Here is a 22508-nt window from a genome sequence, read left to right as displayed (position 1 = left end):
CTATAAGGTGGACTGTTGAATACCCTTATTAGCGTGATCGACCCCTTCTTATCCTTCATTTCAGTCCGTATGGATTCTGATTCTATTTTAATGTTAGTTAAGTCCTTTCTTTCTACTGCCATAGAGTCATAGAAGTTTACAACATGGAAACAGGCCCTTCGGCCCAACATGTCCATGTCGCCCAGTTTATACCACTAAGCTAGTCCCAATTGCCTGCACTTGGCCCATATCCCGCTATACCCATCTTACCCATGTAACTATCCAAATGCGTTTTAATAGATGCCATTATATTATCTCTAATTGGTATAGTTACCCTATCTTCCCTCCCTCCCCTTCCTTCTCTATTCTTTCTAAGTAAGTTATATCCTGCAATATTTAACGGCCAATCCTGCTCTTTATGCTGCCATGTTTCAGTTATCCCTACTACATTTGGTTCCTCTCTACGAATTATTGCCTCTAGTTCCCCCATTTTTTAGATGCTGTGCACGTTGCAGTATAGGCAAATTAATTTGTTTTTGTTCATTGTTCCTGTCGCTTTACTTAAGTTATTTTATATTTACGTTCTATAACTTGGTACTAACGTGGTAGATTAGGGAATATTTATAGGTGTTATTTATATGGACTTCCAGAAGACATTAGATATGGTTCAATACAAGCGACTATTATCAAAAATGAATGCATGGAATTGGAAGCAACCTATTGACGTGGGTAGGAAATTGGTTAGGAGGCAGGTAGAGAGTAAGGATAATGGGTATGTACTCCAATGGGCAAGATGTGATTAGTGGTGTCCCCCAGGGATCTGTTCTGGTTTTCACTATATTTATTAATACCTTAGATGAAGGAATAGAGAGCCGTGTATCCAAGTTTTCTGACACAGTAGATAGTGTAGATGGGAGCAGAAAGTTGCAATGGGACATTGATAGATTGTGAGTGGGCAAAACTGTGGCAGATGGAGTTTAACATGGGAAAGTGTGAGGTCATCCATGGATCTAAGAAAGATAAATCAGTATTTTCTAAATGGTAAAAAGCTAGGAACTGTGGAGGAGCAGAGAGATTTAGGGGTCCATGTACAGAAATCACTAAAAGCTAGTGGACAGGTACAAAAAATAATTTGAAAGACTAATGCGATGCTGGCCTTTATCTCAATGGGGCTGGAATAAAAAAGGTTGGAAATTATGTTAGTTATATAAAGCTCTGGTTACATAGACCAGGCTTGTATTCCCTCGAGTATAGAAGATTAAGGGATGATCTAATTGAGGAGTTTAAGATGATTAAAGGATCCGATAGGTAGATTGAGAGAAACTATTTCCTCTGGTGGGAGGGTGCAGAACAAAAAGGCATAACTTTAAAATTAGAGCTAGGCGGTTCAGGGGTGATGTCAGGAAGCAGTTCTTCACACAAAGAATAGTGGAAATCTGGAACTCTCTCCCTCAAAAAGCTAGTGAGGCTGGGGGTCAATTGAGAAATTCAAAACTGAGATTTTTATTGGGTTTGGGTATTAAGGGATATGGAGCTGAAGTACAGATTAGCCATGATCTAATTGATTGGCGGAACAGGCTCGAGGGGCTGAATGGCCTCCTCCTGTTCCTATGTTCCTAACTTCATCTGTTCCTTGATTTTTTTATGTTACCCTTATTCCTTACCTTGGTCTGATCTTTACTCTCCTCTCTCTTTTTATCTTCAGGCTACGGTTATTTCTACCAGATCTCCCCCTTCCCCCCCCCCCCCCCACCCACCGTCTTACTAGTTTGAAGTTTTGTCTACAGCCCTGTTTATCCTTTCCACTAGGACTCTGGTCTCGTTCCAGTTCAGGTACAGTCCGTCCCAGCAGTTCAGCTCTTTCCTGTCCCAGTACTGGAGCCAGTGTTCCATAAAATGGAACCTCTACTTCCCACACCAGTCTTTCAGTCATGCATTCACCTTTCTGATTGGTCTATCCCCTATGCCAATTAGCACGTGGCTCGGGTAGTAATCCTGAGACTACCACTTGTGGGGTCCTGCTTTTTAATTCCTGATACTCCCTTAGCAGGACCACCTCCCTTTTCTTTCCTATGTCATTAGTCCTGACATGAGCCATGACAACTGGATCTACCCCCTCCCTTTCCAAGTTCCTCTCCAGTTGCTTCGAGATATCCTTCACCCTGGCACCAGGTCGGCAATACACCCTTCTGGACACTCGGTCGCAACTGCAGAGGATGCTATCTATTCCCCCTAATTAATGAATCGAATGTTGCATTTTTCCAGTATATAAACACTTCAAAATGAAAGCAGCGCAGTAAATGATCATTACTGTTTCAATATGATTCAACCATGCATGTAAATGCAGTGCAATAAATATCCAGGTTTGTTGAGTTAACACTGTTCAAACTTGGAGGTAAAGGTACTGCCCAGTGTCTCAGATCCCAGGATAATTGCAGCATTCTTCATTTAGTTAAACCTTTCTGCCATGGTATTAGTTCCCTAGGCTTTTATTCGGCTGTACAGTTGTGACGTTGTGTCTTGGCCCAGCCTTTTAATGTGGAGTTTATGTAGCTGTTTCTCAGCCTTGTGTGTCCTATGGTGAGTCATTAGAGAAAGTCTTTTACTCTTTTAACATCAGGGTATTTGATCCCACTGCTCCGTTTTTTAGTGGTGCAGTTGTACACATAATGGGCGTATGTTTGTTTATCCAGTTATTTTCCGTCCTGCCTGGTCGCTGGGAATGGAACAGATTTGAGTGAAGCAAAGTCATTGCTGCTACTACAGACCAATAAGAAGATGTAAGTGTTAAAATTACCGGTGTGGGTTACTCCAGAATACTGGCCTCTAAATGCAGGTGTGGGTCACTCCAGAATACTGGCCTCTAAATGCAGGTGTGGGTCACTCCAGAATACTGGCCGCTAAATGCAGGTGTGGGTCACTCCAGAATACTGGCCTCTAAATGCAGGTGTGGGTCACTCCAGAATACTGGCCTCTAAATGCAGATGTGGGTCACTCCAGAATACTGGCCTCTAAATGCAGGTGTGGGTCACTCCAGAATACTGGCCGCTAAATGCAGGTGTGGGTCACTCCAGAATACTGGCCGCTAAATGCAGGTGTGGGTCACTCCAGAATACTGGCCGCTAAATGCAGGTGTGGGTCACTCCAGAATACTGGCCTCTAAATGCAGGTGTGGGTCACTCCAGAATACTGGCCGCTAAATGCAGGTCAAACATCTTACATTAAATATAACATATATACAGATATGTCACAGGTATTAATATTTGTCAAGCCCAAAATGCTTGCTACTTCAATGAATAACAGGCAACCAAAGCCACTCAGCAACATTAATCAAACAGCGGGTCCTTGTCCTTTTCTTCAAGTAGGTTGGCTGGTGCGTCCAAATGGCGTATCCTATGACCTTTTATAAAGATTTAACATAACTTCCTTGCTTTTGTACACTATGACTATTTATAAAGCCAATGATCCTTTATGCTTTTTTAAAAGCCTTCTCAACTTGCCCTGCCACCTATAGGAATTTATAATGGGAAAAAAATTGACACACTGTGAACAAAGATTTGTGTATATACACCCCCAGGTCTCTGTTCCTGCACCCTGCCCCCCCCTCCTTAAAATTGTACCATTTAATTTATATTGCCTCTCTTCATTCTTCCTATCAAAATGTATCACTTTGCACCTCTGCATTAAATTCCATCTGCCATGTGTTTGCCCATTTCACCAGTCTGTCTATGTCCTCCTGAAGTCTGTTCCTATCCTCGTTGTTTACATTTGAGTTTTGTCTCACCTGCAAACTTTGAAATTATGCCCTGTACATCCAAGTGCAGGTCATTAATATATATCAAAAAAGAACAGTGGTCCTAATACCGACCCCTGGGAACACCACTGTAAACTTCCCTCCAGTCTGAAAAACAACCGTTCACCTCTACTCTCTGCTTTCTGTCCCTGAGCCAATTTCATATCCACGCTGCCACTATCCTTTTAATCCCATGGGCTTCAATTTTGCTAACAAATATTATGCGGTACTTTATCAAAGGCCTTTTGGAAGTCCTTGGACGCAACATCAACCCTCTGTTACTTCATCAAAGAACTCGATTGAGTTAGTCAAACACAATTTGCCTTTAACAGATCCATGCTGACGTTCATTTATTAGCCCATATTTGTCCAAGTGCCAGTTAATTATGTCCCAGATTACTGTCTGTAAAAGTTGCCCCACCTCTGACATTAGGCTGAATGGCCTGTAGTTACAGGGTTTATCCCTCCTTTTCTGAAAAAGGGTGTAACATTTGCAGTCCTCCAGTCCTCTGACACCATCCCCATATCCAAGGAGGATTGGAAGATTGTGGCCAGAGCCTCTGCAATTTCCACTGTTACTTCCCTCAGTAACCTAGGATGCATCCCATCCGGACCAGGTGACTTTTCTACTTTGAGTACTGTCAATCTTATAAGTACCTCCTACAACATAAGAACATAAGAAATGGGAGCAGGAGCGAGAGTAGGCCATTCGGCCTAGAGTCTGCTGCGCCATTCAATAAGATCATGGCTGATCATCTACCTCAAATCCACTTTCCTGCCCGATCCCTTGATTCCCTTCGTGTCTAAAAATCTATCGATCTCAATCTTGAATATATTCAGCAACTGAGCATCCATAACCCTCTGGGGTAGAGAATTCCAAAGATTCACAACCCTGAGTGAAGAAATTTTTCCTCAACCTGGTCCTAAATGACCGACCTCTTACCTTGAGACTATGACCCCTAGTTCTAGACTCTCCAGCCAGGGGAAGCGACCTCTCAGCTGTCAAGCCCTCTAAGAATTTTATATGTTCCAATGAGATCACCTCTCGCCCTTCTAAACTCCAGAGAATATAGGCCCATTCTACTCAATCTCTCCTCATAGGACAACCCTCTCATTCCAGGATTCAATCCAGTGAACCTTCTTTACACCCCCTCTAAGGCAAGTATATCCTTCCTTGGGTAAGGAGACCAAAACTGTACACAGTATTCCAGGTGTGATCTCACCAAAGCCCTATATAATTGCAGCAAGACCTCCTTACTTATACTCCAACTCCCTTGCAATAAAGGCTAACATACCATTTGCCTTCCTAATTACTTGCTGTACCTGCATGTTAACTTTCTGTGATTCGTGTACAAGAACATCCAAATCCCTCTGACTACCAACATTTCTTAGTCTTTCACCTTTTAAAAAAAATTCTGCTTTTCTATTCTTCCTACCAAAGTGGATAATTTCATATTTCCCCACATTATACTCCATTTACCACCTTCTCGCCTACTCACTTAACCTGTCTACATCCTTTTGCGGATTCCTCACAGTTTACTTTCCCACCTAGCTTTGTATTGTCAGCAATCTTGGATGCATTACATTCGGTCCCTTCATCTAAGACATTGATATATATTGTAAACAGTTGAGGCCCAAGCACCGATCCTTGCGGCACCCCACTAGTTACAGCCTGCCAACCTGAAAATAACCCGTTTATTCCTACTCTCTCTTCCGTCTGTTAACCAGTCCTCAATCCTTGCTGATATTTTACGCCCAATGCCATGAGCCCTAATCTTATGTAACAAACTCTTGTGTGGCATCTTTATCAAATCCTTTTGAAAATCCAAATATACTGCATCCACTGGTTCTCCCTTATCTACCCTGCTATTACACCCTCAAAAAAACTCTAATAGATTTGTCAAACACGATTTCCCTTTCATAAAACTGTATTGACTCTGCCTGATCATATTATGATTTTCTAAGTGCCCCGTTACTACGTCCTTAATAATAGATTTGAGCAATTTCCCTATTACTGATGTCAGGGCTAACTGGTCTGTAGTTCCCTGTTTTCTCTCTCCCTCCTTTCTTGAATAGCGAGGTTACATTTGCTACCTTCCAATCCATGGGGACTGTTCTAGAATCTAGGGAATTCTGGAGGATCAAAACCAATGCATCCACTAGCTCTGCAGCCTAGGATGTAGGCCATCAGGTCCAGGGGATTTGTCGACTTTTAGTCCCATTAATTTCCCCAGTATTTTTTCTTTAATCTTAATTCTTTATGTTCCTCACTCTCATTAGCCCCTTGGTTCCCACTGTTTGTGGTATTTTTTGTCTTCTACTGTGAAGACAGATATAAAATATTTGTTTACGGTCTCTGCCATTTCGTTATTCCCCATTATAATTTCTCCTGTCTCTGCCTCTAAGGAACCCACGTTTACTTTCGCTAATCTCTTCCTTTTTTACATATTTGTAGAAGCTCTTACAATCTGTTTTTATATTTCTTGCTAGATTACTCTCATATTCAATTTTCTCCCTCTATCAATTTTTTGATCATCCTTTGCTGATTTCTAAAACCCTCCCAATCCTCAGGCTTACTACTCTTTTTGGCAACATTATAAGCATCTTTTAATCTAATACTTTCCTTAACTTCTCTAGTTAGCCGTGGTTGGATCACTTTTCCCGTGAAGTTTTTATTCCTCAAGGAAATGTATATTTGTTGAGAATTATGAATTATTTCTTTAAATGTTTGCCATTGCTTATCTACCATCATATCTTTTAATCTAATTTCCCAATCTACCTTAGCCAACTCGCCCCTCATACCCTACGTAATTGGCTTTGTTTAAATTTAAGATCATAGTTTTGGATGTAACTGCATCACTCAAACTCAATATGAAATTCTATCATATTATGATCACTCTACCCCAGAGGATCCTTAACTATAAGGTTACTAATTAACCCTGTATTACACAATACTAGATATAAAATAACCTGTTCCCTAGTTGGTTCCTCAACATATTGTTCTAGAAAACTGTCTCGAATGCATTGCATGAACTTGTCCTCCAAACTACTTTTGCCCATTTGGTTTGCCCAGTCTATATGAAGATTAAACTCCCCCCTGATTATTGCATTACCCTTGTTACATGCACCTCTAATTTCCTGATTTACACTCTGTCTAACACTATAACTATTGTTAGGGAGCCTGTAAACTACTCCCACCAGTGTTTTCTGCCCCTTTTTATTTCTTAGCTCTACCCAGACTGATTTCACATCCTGATTTTCTGAGCTAAGATCCTTTCTCACTACTGCCTTCATCTCATCCTTTATTATCAAGGCTACCACTCCTCCTTTTCCATTTTGTCTGTCTTTTCTCAGTCAAGTACAATATTTAGTTCCCAACCTTGGTCACCCTGTAACCACATCTCTGTAATGGCTACTAGATCAAACCCATTTATCTCTATTTGTATCATTAATTCCTCTATCCTGTTACGAATGCTTCGTGCATTCAGATAGAGCGCCTTTAATTTTATCTTTTTACTGTTTTTCCCTGATGTTTCCTTAGTCACTAATATCCTATTACCTTTGTTAAGCTTTCTGTCCCTTCCTGACACACTCTGCTTGTTTTTACCCAAATCGCTACTCTGCTCTACAGCCTTGACTTTTCTCTTTAGACTTATAAATTTACCCTTACCTGAACCATCCCCCCTCATATTAGTTTAAAGCCCCATCTACCGTCCTAGTTATTCGATTTGCCAGGACACTGGTCCCAGCCCGCTAAGTGCAGCCATCCCAATGGAACAGCTCCCTCTTTCCCCAGTAATGGTGCCAGTGCCCCATGAATTGAAACCCCTGCTTCCCACACCACTCTTTCAGCCATGCATTTAACCATCTAATCTGTTTGTCCCTATGCCGATTTACACATGGCTCAGGTAGTAATCCAGAGATTATTACCTTTGAGGTTCTGATTTTAATTTGGACCCTAGCTCCTCAACTTCCTCAGCAGAAACTTATTCCTAGTTCTACCTATGTCATTGGTTCCTACGTGGACCACGACAACTGGATCCTCCCCCCCCTCCTCCAAGTTCTTCTCCAACCGCGAGGAGATGTCCGTAACCCCGGCAACAGGAGGCAACACGGCCTTCGGGACTCCTGGTCACGGCTGCAGAGAACAGTAGTTATCCCCCTGTCCATACTATCCCCTAACACTACCACATTCCTTTTTTCTCCCCCACTTGAATGGCCTCTTGTATCACAGTGCCGTGGTCAATTTGCCCATCTTCTCGCAGTCTTTGTTCTCATCCACAAAGGTACCACATAGCTGTTGGACAAGGACAAAGGCTGAGGCTTTTTGAGGGTGGGGCGGGTGCATTTTGAGGCTAGGGGATTTGTAGTGTCAGTGGGTCGGCTTGTTCTAAAGTAATCTTTGTGCTTTTACCACAGCGACCTGCAGCACTTGAATTTTGCTTGCATCAAAGAGCCGTATCTTGCGTTGTCAGACCTGCCTACCTCGTCCGCAGAATGCACTGTTACCGACGGCAACTTCGCCTCCGCATCACCCATCCCGAGCATTACGTATGTGGAAACTCAACTCCACTCCGAGCAAAAAGAGGCAAGTAAAATTCGGCGGTTACGTATTCGGCTGAATCTGTTACCCCAAAAGGGGGAGCAATCTTAAAATTAGAGCTAGGCTATTCAGCGGTGAAATCGGGAAGGACCTTTTCTCACACATCTCACGCGCACTCCCCCCCCCCCCCCCCCCCCAAAGAAAAAAGGCTGTAAGCTGCTGGGTATGTTAGGTAAGGATATCAAGCGATACGGAAGAAAGGTGATTAAATGGAGTTGTTACAGGTCAGCCATGATCTAATTGAATGGCCTATTCCTGTTGCTATGTTCCTAAGTTTGGGGTTGTTTTCGTTAGAACAGAAGAGATTACAGGGTGATTAGATAGTGGTGTTTAAAATTATGAAGGGGTGCGACTCAGTAGATCGAAACAGTGGTTGAGTGGTCCAGAATGAGATTAAGAGCCTCAGGATGTTCCAAAATGCTTTACAGCCAATGAAGAACTTTTTGAAGTGTAGTCACTGTTGTAAGGTAGGAAACACAGCAGCCAATTTGCACATAGCAAGATCCCACAAACAGTAATGTGATAATGATCAGATAACCCTTTTAATGATGTTGGTTGAGGGATAAATATTGGCCGGGACACTGGGGAGAACTCTCCTGCTCTTATTCGAATAGTGCCATGGGATCTTTTAAGTCCACCTGAGAGGGCAGACGGGGCCTCGTTTTAACCTAATTTCATCTGAAAGGCAGCACCTTCGAAAGTACTGCACTGAAATGCCAGCCTAGATAATGAGCTCAAGTCTCTGCAATAGAGCTTGAACCCACGACCATATGAATCAGAGGTAAGAGTGTTAACATTAAATACATGAGATTTAGAACGTGAGCAGGAGAAACTTTATTATACAAAAGAGGGTTGTAAAGCTGTGGAATGCAGTACTAGAGTTAGTGACTGAACATAGGAACCGAAGTAGGCCATTTAGCCTTTGGTGGAACAGGCTCGATCAGATTATAGCTGATCTGTACCTCAACTCCATTTACCCACCTTTCTTCCACATCCATGAAGGAGAGATCATCAACATTTAAGAATAGGTTAGATGGGTGTATGAAGGAAAGGGGATATGGGAACAGGGGTGGGCTCATGGGATTAGGATACTGCTCATGGAGGATAAATACCAACATGGACTGCAGATTGACCGCCAGGCTGACCGGTGGTGGGCCTGCGACCGCCAGGCTGACCGGTGGTGGGCCTGCGACCGCCAGGCTGACCGGTGGTGGGCCTGCGACCGCCAGGCTGACCGGTGGTGGGCCTGCGACCGCCAGGCTGACCGGTGGTGGGCCTGCGACCGCCAGGCTGACCGGTGGTGGGCCTGCGACCGCCAGGCTGACCGGTGGTGGGCCTGCGACCGCCAGGCTGACCGGTGGTGGGCCTGCGACCGCCAGGCTGACCGGTGGTGGGCCTGCGACCGCCAGGCTGACCGGTGGTGGGCCTGCGACCGCCAGGCTGACCGGTGGTGGGCCTGCGACCGCCAGGCTGACCGGTGGTGGGCCTGCGACCGCCAGGCTGACCGGTGGTGGGCCTGCGACCGCCAGGCTGACCGGTGGTGGGCCTGCGACCGCCAGGCTGACCGGTGGTGGGCCTGCGACCGCCAGGCTGACCGGTGGTGGGCCTGCGACCGCCAGGCTGACCGGTGGTGGGCCTGCGACCGCCAGGCTGACCGGTGGTGGGCCTGCGACCGCCAGGCTGACCGGTGGTGGGCCTGCGACCGCCAGGCTGACCGGTGGTGGGCCTGCGACCGCCAGGCTGACCGGTGGTGGGCCTGCGACCGCCAGGCTGACCGGTGGTGGGCCTGCGACCGCCAGGCTGACCTCCGCTACCATTGAGCCCTGCTTCAGCTGTTAATAGTGCTCTTGGGGGAGGATGGGGAGAACGTGGTCACCTTTCTAGGGGTGGGGGGAGGGGGTGAAGCTTCCAATCAGTTTAATTAGGGGGGGTGGGGAAACCCTTCCAAAAAGTTCTTGCGTCTCCTTGTAGAAAGAGTTGAGAATTTGAATCAAAAGTTACGTTGCTATCACAAGACGGACTTGAAACATTTGAAGACTTATCTCCACATAAGCCCATCGTGCAGTATATTCAATGTGTAGTCACGAGCCCTCCCAGTGTGTTTGAACAATCTGACCCGTGTTAAACTCAGTCAACAACTGCTTATCAAAGTGATATCCTGTGCTGTGGGGCTTGGTCCCCCATCTAGGGTTTTAAAGAGTTTCTTTGCAAGTCTGATGAGTACAAACAAACCTTTCCATCACTTGTACCTTGTGTTTCTTTGCAAGTGTTGCGTTGTTGACGCTGATCTGGCAGTAAAACAGTCTTGACTCCCCTTCAGGAACGTGCAGCTCCCGACAAGCCTGTCAGCAAATCGAAGGGATCTCTGAGGAAGGTCTCCCAAATACGAATTCGGAAAACCGTTCCCAAGCAAGACACTAATCTGACCCCCATGGGGCTGCCTAAACCCAAGAGGTTAGTACGATGCACCAGTGTGTGCAGCTGGCACCTGACTGCATTTTGCTGTTCAAGATAATCTGCTCATTATTATGGTGGTAATTGGAGACCTCTTACTTCCTAGATTGAAGAAGAAAGAGTTTAGTTTGGAGGAGATATACACTAATCAGAATTATAAGTCGCCATCTGCACACAGGTATGTTACAGGTTAAATGTGCTTTCCTCTCGTTTTATTTCAAAGCCCAAATTCTAGGTTGAACACCCAACAGTGGTAGGGTTTTGGACTGTGCTATTCCAGTGTGTCGTTTGTTCTCTCTACTTTAGGCCAGCAGGTTAGGGTTCCCCGTTTGGCTATGTTTTATGGGGGTGGTGGCTGCGCTGCAAGGCAAGGCGGGTGCTTTCCCAGGGGCGGGCAGGGCTGAGTTGGCAGAGTATATTGTTGCCTTAGGGACCTATGGGTGGAGCGGGAGGGAGGGACCTGTGGGTGGAGCGGGAGGGAGGAGGGACCTGTGGGTGGAGCGGGAGGGAGGGAGGGAGGAGGGACCTGTGGGTGGAGCGGGAGGGAGGGAGGAGGGACCTGTGGGGAGGGAGGGAGGGAGGGAGGGAGGGAGGGACCTGTGGGTGGAGCGGGAGGGAGGGAGGGAGGGACCTGTGGGTGGAGCGGGAGGGAGGGACCTGTGGGTGGAGCGGGAGGGAGGGAGGGAGGGACCTGTGGGTGGAGCGGGAGGGAGGGAGGGAGGGAGGGACCTGTGGGTGGAGCGGGAGGGAGGGAGGGAGGGACCTGTGGGTGGAGCGGGAGGGAGGGAGGAGGGACCTGTGGGTGGAGCGGGAGGGAGGGAGGAGGGACCTGTGGGTGGAGCGGGAGGGAGGGAGGAGGGACCTGATGGTGGAGCGGGAGGGACCTGTGGGTGGAGCGGATGGGAGGGAGGAAGGAGGGACCAGTGAGTGGAGTGGGAGGGAGGGAGGAGGGACCTGTGGGTGGAGCGGATGGGAGGGAGGAAGGAGGGACCTGTGGGTGGAGCGGGAGGGAGGGAGGAGGGACCTGTGGGTGGAGCGGGAGGGACCTGTGGGTGGAGCGGATGGGAGGGAGGAAGGAGGGACCAGTGAGTGGAGTGGGTTGGGAGGGAGGAAGGAGGGACCAGTGAGTGGAGTGGGTTGGGAGGGAGGAAGGAGGGACCAGTGAGTGGAGTGGGTTGGGAGGGAGGAGGGATCTGTGGGTGGAGCGGGTGGGAGGGTCAAGAGCAGGTCATCTCTTCTTGGATTGTGCTGGGGGAGGGGAAATAGGAACGGTGACTGGGCCACGTGAGTTGTGGGCCTCATCCAAGTGAGTGGAGCCGATCTGTGACTTCAAGATGATTAAAGTTGCAGTTATCAATCGCTGCCATTGATTCTGTTCCCTTATCATTGATTCCACTCACTTTTCCCGGCCACACTCTTCGGCTGAACCAAACCTGTTGCAGTCCTGGAGTCCTGTTTGATCCTGAGCTTTAAACCCCACACCCTGTCCATCAGTAAGACCACTTCAGCCTCAGACATCTTCCACTTCCACCCCTATCTCGGCCCCATCGTCAATGAAACCATTGCCCATGATCGAATCTCTAGATTCAATTATTCCAACGTTACCTACTGTGCTTTCAGGCCTCTCATCCTCTAAACTCCAACTTAACCAAAACACAGCCATTTCTTAGCCTGCTCCAAGTTCCACTTGCCTATTACCCCTATCCTCGCTCCCTCTTTCCCCCATGCATTAAATTTAAAGTCCTTGTTTCAGAACTAGCTGCGCCTCTAGCCAAGCTGTTCCAGTACAGCCACAACACTGATGTGGAGATGCTGGTGATGGACTGGGGTTGACAAATGTAAGGAATCTTACAACACCAGGTGAGAGTCCAACTGTTTTATTCGGAGGCTTGTGATTTTCAAATAAAACAGTTGGACTCTCACCTGGTGTTGTAAGATTCCTTACATTTAGCTACAACACTGGCATCTACCCGACAATGTGGAAAATTGCCCAGGTATGTGCTGTCCACAAAAAGCAGGACAAATCCAATCTGGCCAATTAACACCCCAACAGTCTACTCTCAATCATCAGCAAAGTGATGGAAGGTGTCATCGACAGTGCTATCAAGCGGCACTTACTCACCAATAACCTGCTCACCGATGCTCAGTTTGGGTTCCGCCCGGACCACTCGGCTCCAGACCTCATTACAGCCTTGGTCCAAACATGGACAAAAGAGCTGAATTCCAGAGGTGAGGTGAGAGTGACTGCCCTTGACATCAAGGCAGCATTTGACCGAGAGTGGCACCTAGGAGCCCTAGTAAAATTGAAGTCAATGGGAATCGGGGGGGAAAACTCTCCAGTGGCTGGAGTCATACCTAGCACAAAGGAAGATGGTAGTGGTTGTTGGAGGCCAATCATCTCAGCCCCAGGATATTGCTGCAGGAGTTCCTCAGGGCAGTGTCCTAGGCCCAACCATCTTCAGCTGCTTCATCAATGACCTTCCCTCCATCATAAGGTCAGAAATGGGGATTTTGCTGATGATTGCACAGTGTTCAGTTCCATTCGCAACCCTTCAAATAATGAAGCAGTCCAAGCCCGCATGCAGCAAGACCTGGACAACATCCAGGCTTGGGCTCATAAGTGGCAAGTAACATTCGCGCCAGATAAGTGCCAGGCAATGACCATCTCCAACAAGAGAGAGTCTAACCACCTCCCCTTGACATTCAGTGGCATTACCATCGCCGAATCCCCCACCATCAACATCCTGGGGGTCACCATTGACCAGAAACTTAACTGGACCAGCCATATAAATACTGTGGCTACGAGAGCAGGTCAGAGGCTGGGTATTCTGCGGCGAGTGACTCACCTCCTGACTCCCCAAAGCCTTTCCACCATCTACAAGGCACAAGTCAGGAATGTGATGGAATACTCTCCACTTGCTTGGATGAGTGCAGCTCCAACAACACTCAAGAAGCTCGACACCATCCAAGATAAAGCAGCCCGCTTGATTGGCACCCCATCCACCACCCTAAACATTCACTCCCTTCACCACCGGCGCACTGTGGCTGCAGTGTGCACCATCCACAGGATGCACTGCAGCAACTCGCCAAGGCTTCTTCGACAGCACCTCCCAAACCCGCAACCTGTACCACCTAGAAGGACAAGAGCATCAGGCACATGGGAACAATACCACCTGCATGTTCCCCTCCAAGTCACACACCATCCCGACTTGGAAATATATCGCCGTTCCTTCATCGTCACTGGGTCAAAATCCTGGAACTCCCATCCTAACAGCGCTGTGGGAGAACCTTCACCACATGGACTGCAGCAGTTCAAGAAGGCGGCTCACCACCACCTTCTCGAGGGCAATTAGGGATGGGCAATAAATGTTGGCCTCGCCAGCGACGGCCACATCCCATGAACGAATAAATTTTAAAAAATCCTTCCACTTCTTTGCCCAATCCCATATCCACAACCTTTTCCAGGCTTAAATCTCCTCCCTTAAATCCTCTGCCTTTGGCCATTCCCCCCCTCCACCCCACTTTCTCCCCACCATTAGCAAAGCCTTCAGTCCTACTCTCTGGAACTCTCCCGTTAAACTCCTCAGCCTCACTACCTTTAGAAACCACGTCAAAAAGCCCAGTTTTTGCTCACCGTTCCTAATCTCCTTCCAATGGCTTGCTGGCCTATTCTTTTCTCTCTGTTGGCAAGGACTTTAGGACTTTTTTTAATGTTAAAGGTGTTGCACGGGGGATGGTAAAGTATGTAAACTATATACAATGGGCCCTCTGCTCAGTCGGAAGCATGTTGGATGCTTAGAAATTATGGGATGCCCATCTCCGTTCACAACCAGTAAATGGGTGAAAGGACCAATAAATGGGCTCTTTTCTCTAGAAAAGAGAAGACTGAGGTGGCCTGATGGAGGTCTATAAAATTATGAAGGGGTTTAATAGGGTAGATATAGAGATGTTGTTTCTACATGTGGGGAGACCAAAACTAGGGGCCATAAATATATGATAGTCACTAATAAATCTTTCCCCAGAGTGGTTAGAATGTGGAACTCGCTACCACAAGGAGTAGTTGAGGCGCACAGCATAGATCCATTTAAGGGGAAGCTAGATAGATACATGAGGGAGAAAGGAATAGAAGGATATGTTGATAGGGTTAGATGAAGTAGGGAGGGAAGAGGCTCATGTGGAGCATAAACACCGGCATAGACCAGTTGGGCCGAACGGCCTATTTCTGTGCTGTACATTGTATGTAATTTATCTTCTATTCGGATGGTACAGAGGTGGTTCACTTTGAAATAGAGGAAGTGTGGGAGGTTGACATTGTCTGGTCCCCTCACTGGGAGGCTGTGTCAATCTGGATTGTGATTTTAATGGGAGTGGAAGGTAGGGAGATGATTATTATTTCCCCTTTCCCTCCCCCTTTGCAGAGGGACACCCATTATTCCTTTGGAAAAGTGAGATGCATTATCTGATGAATGGCGGGTTGGTCGGATAAAATCTAGAGACAAAATGGTGAGCTTTTCTAGGGGAAGTAAGACCAGTCCTGTTGTAATGTAGTTTGGAATTGTTTTTTCCTTTAGTCCTGCCCTCAGAAGATGAAGGGGAGGGGGGATTTGGCTTTTCCCGGGATGTCCTGGAGACAGCAAGGTGGGAGCTGCAGTGCCTCTGAATGTGTTGGCTGTCGTTTTCTTTTAGTAGGTGATGATTCAGGGGCACCAATGTGCAGCTTGCACTGCTGGCTTGAATGAGCCTTTCCAAACCATCTGGGAAGGTCCAGTGACCACTAGTATCCGTGTTGTGGTCACTATCCTGCAACCTATACAGATTACTCTGCACTGTCGGCTGTGAATATTAGTTACTTGAAGTAGGGGCAGGTCTATAAACATGCAATGTAAGGTCATTATTTGACTCTGCTTGGGTTTAATTATTTTTTTGTCTGGCCTTGACAGTAAATATCTGGAGACCATTTTTGAAGAGCCTGTTCTGAAGAAGGGCTCCTTTATCTGCACCAGCCTGCAGAAACGCAAGCGCCTGTTGGAATTCCAGGACTACACTCTTCCCCGCAAGCGCCGGGCGCACGCTGGGGTGAAGGTTCAGAGCCGCACTCGGGGCAGGAAGGCGACTACACGCGAAGGGGAGATCGATTCACTGCTCGTCCAAAAACTGACTGAACTGGAGGCCTTCCTGGCCGGCGAGGACTAAAGTTACTGCTGAACTCTGACAAATTTAACCAATTGTACTAGACTTGAGCTGGCCTCCGGGGGGGGGGGGGGCCAGGTCTGTTTACACTACACGCCGAAGATCAGGGGGTTGCACAGAGACTGCCTTGTTTGGTTGCTGGGGAAGAGAATGATGCGAAGCTGCATATAAGAAGAAAACAATATAGAGAGCGGGTCTTTAAACAGTGCCCTGTGCTAATAGCACTGCTCCGCCCTTACTGTATGAACAGTGATGGAAAGAGGAATGTGGTACTTTACTGAAAAGGGTGTTTGTCGAGAGAGATTCAGAGCTGAATGGAAGAGGATCAGTGAGAGAAAGTCCACCTCGGGAGCTCAGGATTGGTTAAAGTGCTGCTCCATTTCCACTACAATTTTGATTTGCTGCAAATGAATTTCTGACTTAAACTGTCACACTGGGGAAGGAATGGCTTGAATGTAATGCAGAGAGCATCTTTTAATGTTTACAAGATTTCTGTAGTAATTCTGTGCTTTGGGCTGGATTAACTCTGCTCAGTGATGCACTAACTTTAAGCGTTTTCTGGCTGAGATCAGTTTGACAGGGTGGATGCTGATTCTTTTTTATATACCTAAGCGACTTGAGCCTAAAGTGCTAAAAGTAAATATTCCAAAGTAAATAATGGAACAGGAATGACATGTTTGTGTGCGCCTGCCTGTCTGTGTGTCTCTGTCTGTCTGTAAGTTCCTAAATGTGAGTACAGGTACTGCTGACATATGTTGGAAATGACCTGTAGAGGGCAGAGCAGCTTTAACCTGACATCTTGCCCCCTTTTCCAGTAAAGACGGCCTAAGCTACCAGCTTCAGTTTTTAGCCGTGGAAGGTTTGCATTGCCAGAGGATGTACCTGTACGAGCTTTAGGTCCCCGTTAATTGTGTGTATGTTTTCTTAGTTTTTACACTGGCGGAGTGCTTAATTTACAGCGGTCATGTGAATTGGATTTACAATTCCTACAGATTTAACTATAGCATTGTACTAGGTTATTGGTAATGTTTTTCATATTCAGATTCTGGATCATATTGGCATTACCTGCTCCATCCTAACCAGATTAAGAACAGGTGTTCTTAGGCTAGGTGACTGTATGTCTTGTAGTATGTAGATCTGAGTAGTGCAGATTACAGTATGTAACCCAGCATGCAGGGTGAGACGGAAGCAGTACCGGATTACTATCGCACCTTATCTCTTATAGGGCAGAAGCCCAGGGTTCACAAAATGGTTTAAAACTTGTCTTTAAATTGCTGCACTGTTAGCTGTGGCTCATTGGGTAGCACTCTCGCCTCTGAGTCAGAAGGTTGTGGATTCAAGTCCTACTCAAGACTTGAGTGCATATTTCAGGCTGACACTCCAATGCAGTACCAAGGGAGTGCTGCGCTGTCGGAGGTGCCGTCTTTCAGGTAAGACGCTAAACTGAGGCCCCCTCTGCCCCCTCGGGTGGATGTAAAAGATCCCATGGCATTATTTTGAAGAAAAGCAGGGGAGTTCTCCTCTGCCCTGGCCAATATTTATCCCTCAACCAAAATCCCCAAAACAGATAATCTGGTCATCATCACACTGCTGTTTGTGGGATCTTGCTGTGCACAAATTGGCTGCCATGTTTCCTACATTACAACAGTGACTACATTTCAAAGATACTTCATTGGCTGTAAAGCACTTTGGGACGTCATGAGGTTGTGAAAAGTGCTGTATAAATACAAGTTCTTTCTTTCTATGACCGTGTTCCCTTATTCTTACGTGTTTTTGTTAAAGGTGCAGGAAAGCCAGATGATCTGTGTGATCGTCACCTCTACTCTGTGCAGGTGGTTTCAGTCAATTTGGAAGCCGGTGAGGTCGGTCTGAGAAAAGTAACTAGAAAAAAGGCAAATTTCAGACTGATGTCGGGAAGTTCATGCAAAAGTGATTAATGCATTGAATGGATTTCCAGGTAGAGGAGGCAAAAAAAAAAACCTGGAATCGTTGAACCTGCTGAGTTGGCTGCTGTGATGGGGACTCTAGGGTCCTTCTGAATGAATGGGCCAAATGGCCTTCCTTATCTTTATCTATCTTGTGGGAGCGTGAGGTGCACAAGGCAATGGTTTGTTTTTGGTGAGGATTTGTGACACTCCATTCTTGAGGTTAGGTTATAACTGGGAGCGCAGCAGTTGGTGTACAGCTAGAATGTAATTCCCATCTCTGAGGATTGTGCACAGCTTAAAGAACTTTCATTTATATAGTGCCTCTCTCATCCACAGGATGTCCAAAAGTGCTTCACAGCCAATTAATTACATTTTGAAGTGTAGTCACTATTGTAATATAGGAAACGTGGCAGCCAATTTGTGTACAGCAAGCTCCCATAAACAGCAAATAAGATAAATAACCAGATAATCTGTTTTCAGTGAGGTTGGTTGAAGGATAAATATTGGTCAGGACACCAGGGAGAACTCCCCTGCTCTTTGAAATAGTGTCATGGGATCCATTAGTACTGCACTGAAGTGTCAGCCTGGATTATGTGCTCAAGTCTGTAGGAATGACCTGGATTCTGCCCCAGGCGCTCGTGTAGTTTTACTTTTGTTTCCTTATACTGGGAGATCACCCCTTCCCTCATCCCCATTTTCCGATTATTGCACATAAGGTGAAGTCCAGTTCCCAAACTATAGTCTTTTTCCTCTCCCTGTATTGCTCCAATTATAAAAACCCATCTGGAGCAGCTTTCCTTCCAATTGGAGTTCTAGTCACTTGGGGAAAAGTGAATGATTTTCAGGGGGACCGATGTCATTCATGTGGAATTGGAAGGAGTTTTTGTACACACAAGAACTGATTGAAGCTGTTGGGAAGTGTCATCTACACCACAGGAAGCCACTGCCAGGAGATGTTGATGCCTTTTTAGTTTAACATGTCACTTTATTTTTCGAGTTCGGCTCGCACTTGTTGCAAAGTGGGCAGGCGACTGGTCATCAGGCATCTGCCAGACACAAGGAGGTGTGAGGTAGCACATGGGCAAGACTTTCTCTTCTCCCCCTCCCCCTCTCCCTTCCCTTCACTCCAGCCTGAGCTGGATGATACCTGGATTAAGGAGGGTGGGAATGTGTTTAATTAACGATGTTTTACAGATTGCTGCACAGTTGCTCTGGTGGAAATGTCCTGTTCACATATCCAACCACCCTGTTAAACAGAATTGTCTCTGTTCTGCTATTCCATACTGGTGTTTTTAAATTGACTTTCCACAGCAAGGCTGATGGTACTTTTACAGCACACCAATGCTGACTGTTTAACTTTTTGTTTTATTTCAGTATAGATGTGGTTAAACTCAAACTAAAAATTTTCCATCTTAATTATCAACAGCTCCTGGGCGACAAAAACGAGCCACGTACAAAACCTCAAACTTTTTTAAAATCTGCAGTTACTTGAACATGTATTGTTGTCCTGATAAGATGGCATCGACATTTGGTGATCCTCAAAAATGTGTATAACAGTGTAATAGGCACTGTTTAACAATTATAACATTCACTAGCAGCGTCTGAGAAATACAATGTGAATCTGATTTCTGATTCAAATAATTTGCAATTAGTAAATGTCTCCTATTTAATGTGTTGGGAATGAGGGTGGAAGCAGCTGTGAAGTGTCTCCTGTACCCCGGAAACATTATACCATCTGTTCAGTGTATCCTATCCCCCTAAGTACTCCTGGAGGGATTATGCTATAATCTCTACAGTACCGGTACTGTATTTTGAAGTAACTAGCTGCCTAGTCACTAGATCATGTTTGGGGAATTGTACTGAGTTTCATTAACACCTTGCTGTGTAGTTTGTTGGGAACAATCCCATCTCTGCCTTGTGACTTTTTGTGCCCTTTTCAGTTCTGGAGCCCTAAGTGCACTCCTGCGTGTGCTGAACAATTGCCAGGAGTGGTGTTCCTCAGACAGCCCTGCGCTACCTCACCCAGGCAATCCATTTCAGACAGTTATCAACTGCAGGAGGGGGTGGGCAGCGGAATGCAGCCAATCCTGACTGGCTGACTTTTTTTTAATTACTTCTTTCGATTCCCAACCCAGGGAAACTTGGGGTGAATGTGAAATTCCCAATGTTGCCCTAGTGAACATCAGCTAATTCAGCACAGGCTGGGATCAAGTCTGTGATGTTGTAGCTGATGCAGTTACTCACTAAGGTCATTGGGGAACCCTTCCACTCGCATGCATGTGTATATTTGCTAGTGAGAGAGAGGGAGGCTGGATATTGTACTCCATCTCTTTGGTTGCCTTTTTAATGCTGTTATTGGAGGTTCAGACCTTTGGTTTGACACCAGGGAGATTATACCTCGAGGATAGTGCTGGTTACTGGGTTGGATTGGTCTCGTTAATCAGAATGTCTTACACTTGACCAGCTTCTAATCCATTATACCGCTTTATTGTAAATGTAATTAAGCGGTGCCTTTTGAGTACCCGAGTGATGCGTGTGCCATTTATGTAGATCTTCTATTAATCGTGTTCTGTTTGAGAGTTGTCTCTGTATATTTTTGATGATACTAATAAAATCTGTGTTTTTTTTTATTGGTTGCCTTGTTGATGTGGAAGTAACAATGAGGTTACTAGTCAATATGTTGGCCTGAGTGAGTGAATCTTGGCCGGGGGGGGGGCAGAACAAAGGAGGCATTTGAGCCCATTCCTTATACAAACATGAACTCTACCTGCCCATTAAATGTCTTGAAAGGTCTCTGTTCAGTGCTCAGCCTCTAGTGTTGAGCTACATCCCTTTCCCTGAAGTGCAGGGTGGAAACGTGTTGCGTTGTGGTCTCTCAGATTCTTCGGACCAATCCCCTCCCGGCATGATGACCTCTGAATTTCCAGCAGGTTGCCTGGGGAGGGAAAATTGGAAGGAATGGGAATCTGTGCTGGACTTGTGGCTTAAGAGATCTGGGAATGGTCAACAGCTGTACCCCTTCAGTAAATCCAGAAACCAGATGGATCTAGAAGAGGAGAAACTGAAGGGGGTGGAAAACATTAATAAAAATGTGTAATATCACAATAGATGTTGATTATGGGAATACAGACACCTAAAATAACAACTTGTATTTATATAGCACCTTTAACATAGCACCTATAACATTACGTTCCTGCGAAGCACCTTGGAATCAGCCAAAAATTGACAGAGCCAAAGGAGGAGATATCAGGACAGATGACCACATGCTTGGTCAAAGAGGTAGGTTTTAAGTAGCATCTTAAATGAGAGAGGGAGGTGAAGTTTAGGAAAGGAATTCCAGAGCTTAGGGCCTATGCAGCTGAAGGCATACCCACCAACGGTGGAGCGATGAAAATCGTGGATGCACAAAATGCCCGAATTGGAGGAGCGCAGAGTTCTCAGAGGGTTGTAGGGCAGGAGGAGGTTACTGAACTAGGGAGGGGCAAGGCCATGGAGGGATTTGAACATGAAAATGCTTTGTGTTTGCAGTTTCCTAAATTGTTCCTTTCCCACATCACGTTTGCTCATTGGAAGCCTGACCTTCTGTCTGATGGATTACCGTGAGCTTTTCCACCTCCTAGGAGCTGAGAACCAGTTCTGGGATTGTGGGCTAGTGATTCCCTTCCTCAGCACCCAAGTAGAAAGTATTCTGGGATCGAGAGCAATAGGGCTGCACTCCTGTCAGAGAAATGCCAACCCTGGGCCAAATCACTCTCTTTAAGGTGTCTTTGAACCTAATCTAACTTGGCTTTGCTCAGCTCAGCTCTGTTGCTAGAGAAGGTCGAGTGCATTTTACATATACCATTTCCCTGCACTGATCAGTACAAAAGGGACAGGGGGCCACAAAATATCAATGAATCCATCCATCCATTATACTTTCTTCAACAACAACTTGCACTGATATAACACCTTTAATGTAGAAAAATGTCCCCAATGCACTTAGACATAATAAAAATGGATGCCAAACCAAAGGGAGATATTAGAATTTTAACAGGCGGATGAGAATTTGAAATTTGAGGACCAGGAACTGATACAGGACAGGGTCACTGGGTGTGCAGGATTTGATGCAGAATAAGATATGGATAAGGGGCAGCAGAGTTTTGGATGAGCTAATCTTTAGAGGGTGAAAGATGAGAAACTGAGCAGGAGAGCATTGGAATAGTTGAGTCTGGAGGTGCAAGTTGAAAATCTACCCCTTTGTCTCTGGTGTGCTACGGTTTAAGCTTGTACAGAAACTCAAATTCAAAATCTTTTTCTACATTTGTGGCAGCAAAGTTGAAGAAAACGATCAAATTTTTCTCGCCACCACCTTCAATCCTCACTTCGCGGGCTGTCAGTTCAAAGGCCCAAAACTCAAACTGTTGGGACCTTTGATCAGGCTTCGCTGTGATAATAATTGATGTGATTTAAAGTTGTATTACATTGAGCTAAGATAAATGAAGACTAGGTCATGCAGGCACATGAGGCTGACTGAAACCATGAATGGTTATGATTCTTAAGATATTGATTATAGCATGTATATG

General features: G+C 46.0%; 1 protein-coding gene across 2 annotated transcripts in view; it reads left to right on the top strand.

Annotated features, from left to right (window-relative positions):
- LOC137341960 (uncharacterized) overlaps positions 1 to 20576 on the top strand; it is a 64967-nt gene extending 44391 nt beyond the window's left edge. For both annotated transcript variants that reach the window (XM_068005509.1, XM_068005508.1), the window contains 5 exons: positions 2673 to 2759; positions 8191 to 8359; positions 10695 to 10828; positions 10935 to 11006; positions 15769 to 20576. In XM_068005509.1, coding sequence (XP_067861610.1) covers positions 2673 to 2759; positions 8191 to 8359; positions 10695 to 10828; positions 10935 to 11006; positions 15769 to 16021 — 715 coding nt within the window. In that variant the 3' untranslated portion in view covers positions 16022 to 20576. The remainder of the gene's footprint in view (positions 1 to 2672; positions 2760 to 8190; positions 8360 to 10694; positions 10829 to 10934; positions 11007 to 15768) is intronic.
- The last annotated feature ends 1932 nt before the right edge of the window (positions 20577 to 22508 follow it).

Source organism: Heptranchias perlo, chromosome 25, assembly GCF_035084215.1.
Source record: "Heptranchias perlo isolate sHepPer1 chromosome 25, sHepPer1.hap1, whole genome shotgun sequence".
In the NCBI taxonomy this organism is placed as follows: Eukaryota; Metazoa; Chordata; class Chondrichthyes; order Hexanchiformes; family Hexanchidae; genus Heptranchias; species Heptranchias perlo.
This window is presented reverse-complemented; position numbering and strand designations above follow the sequence as displayed.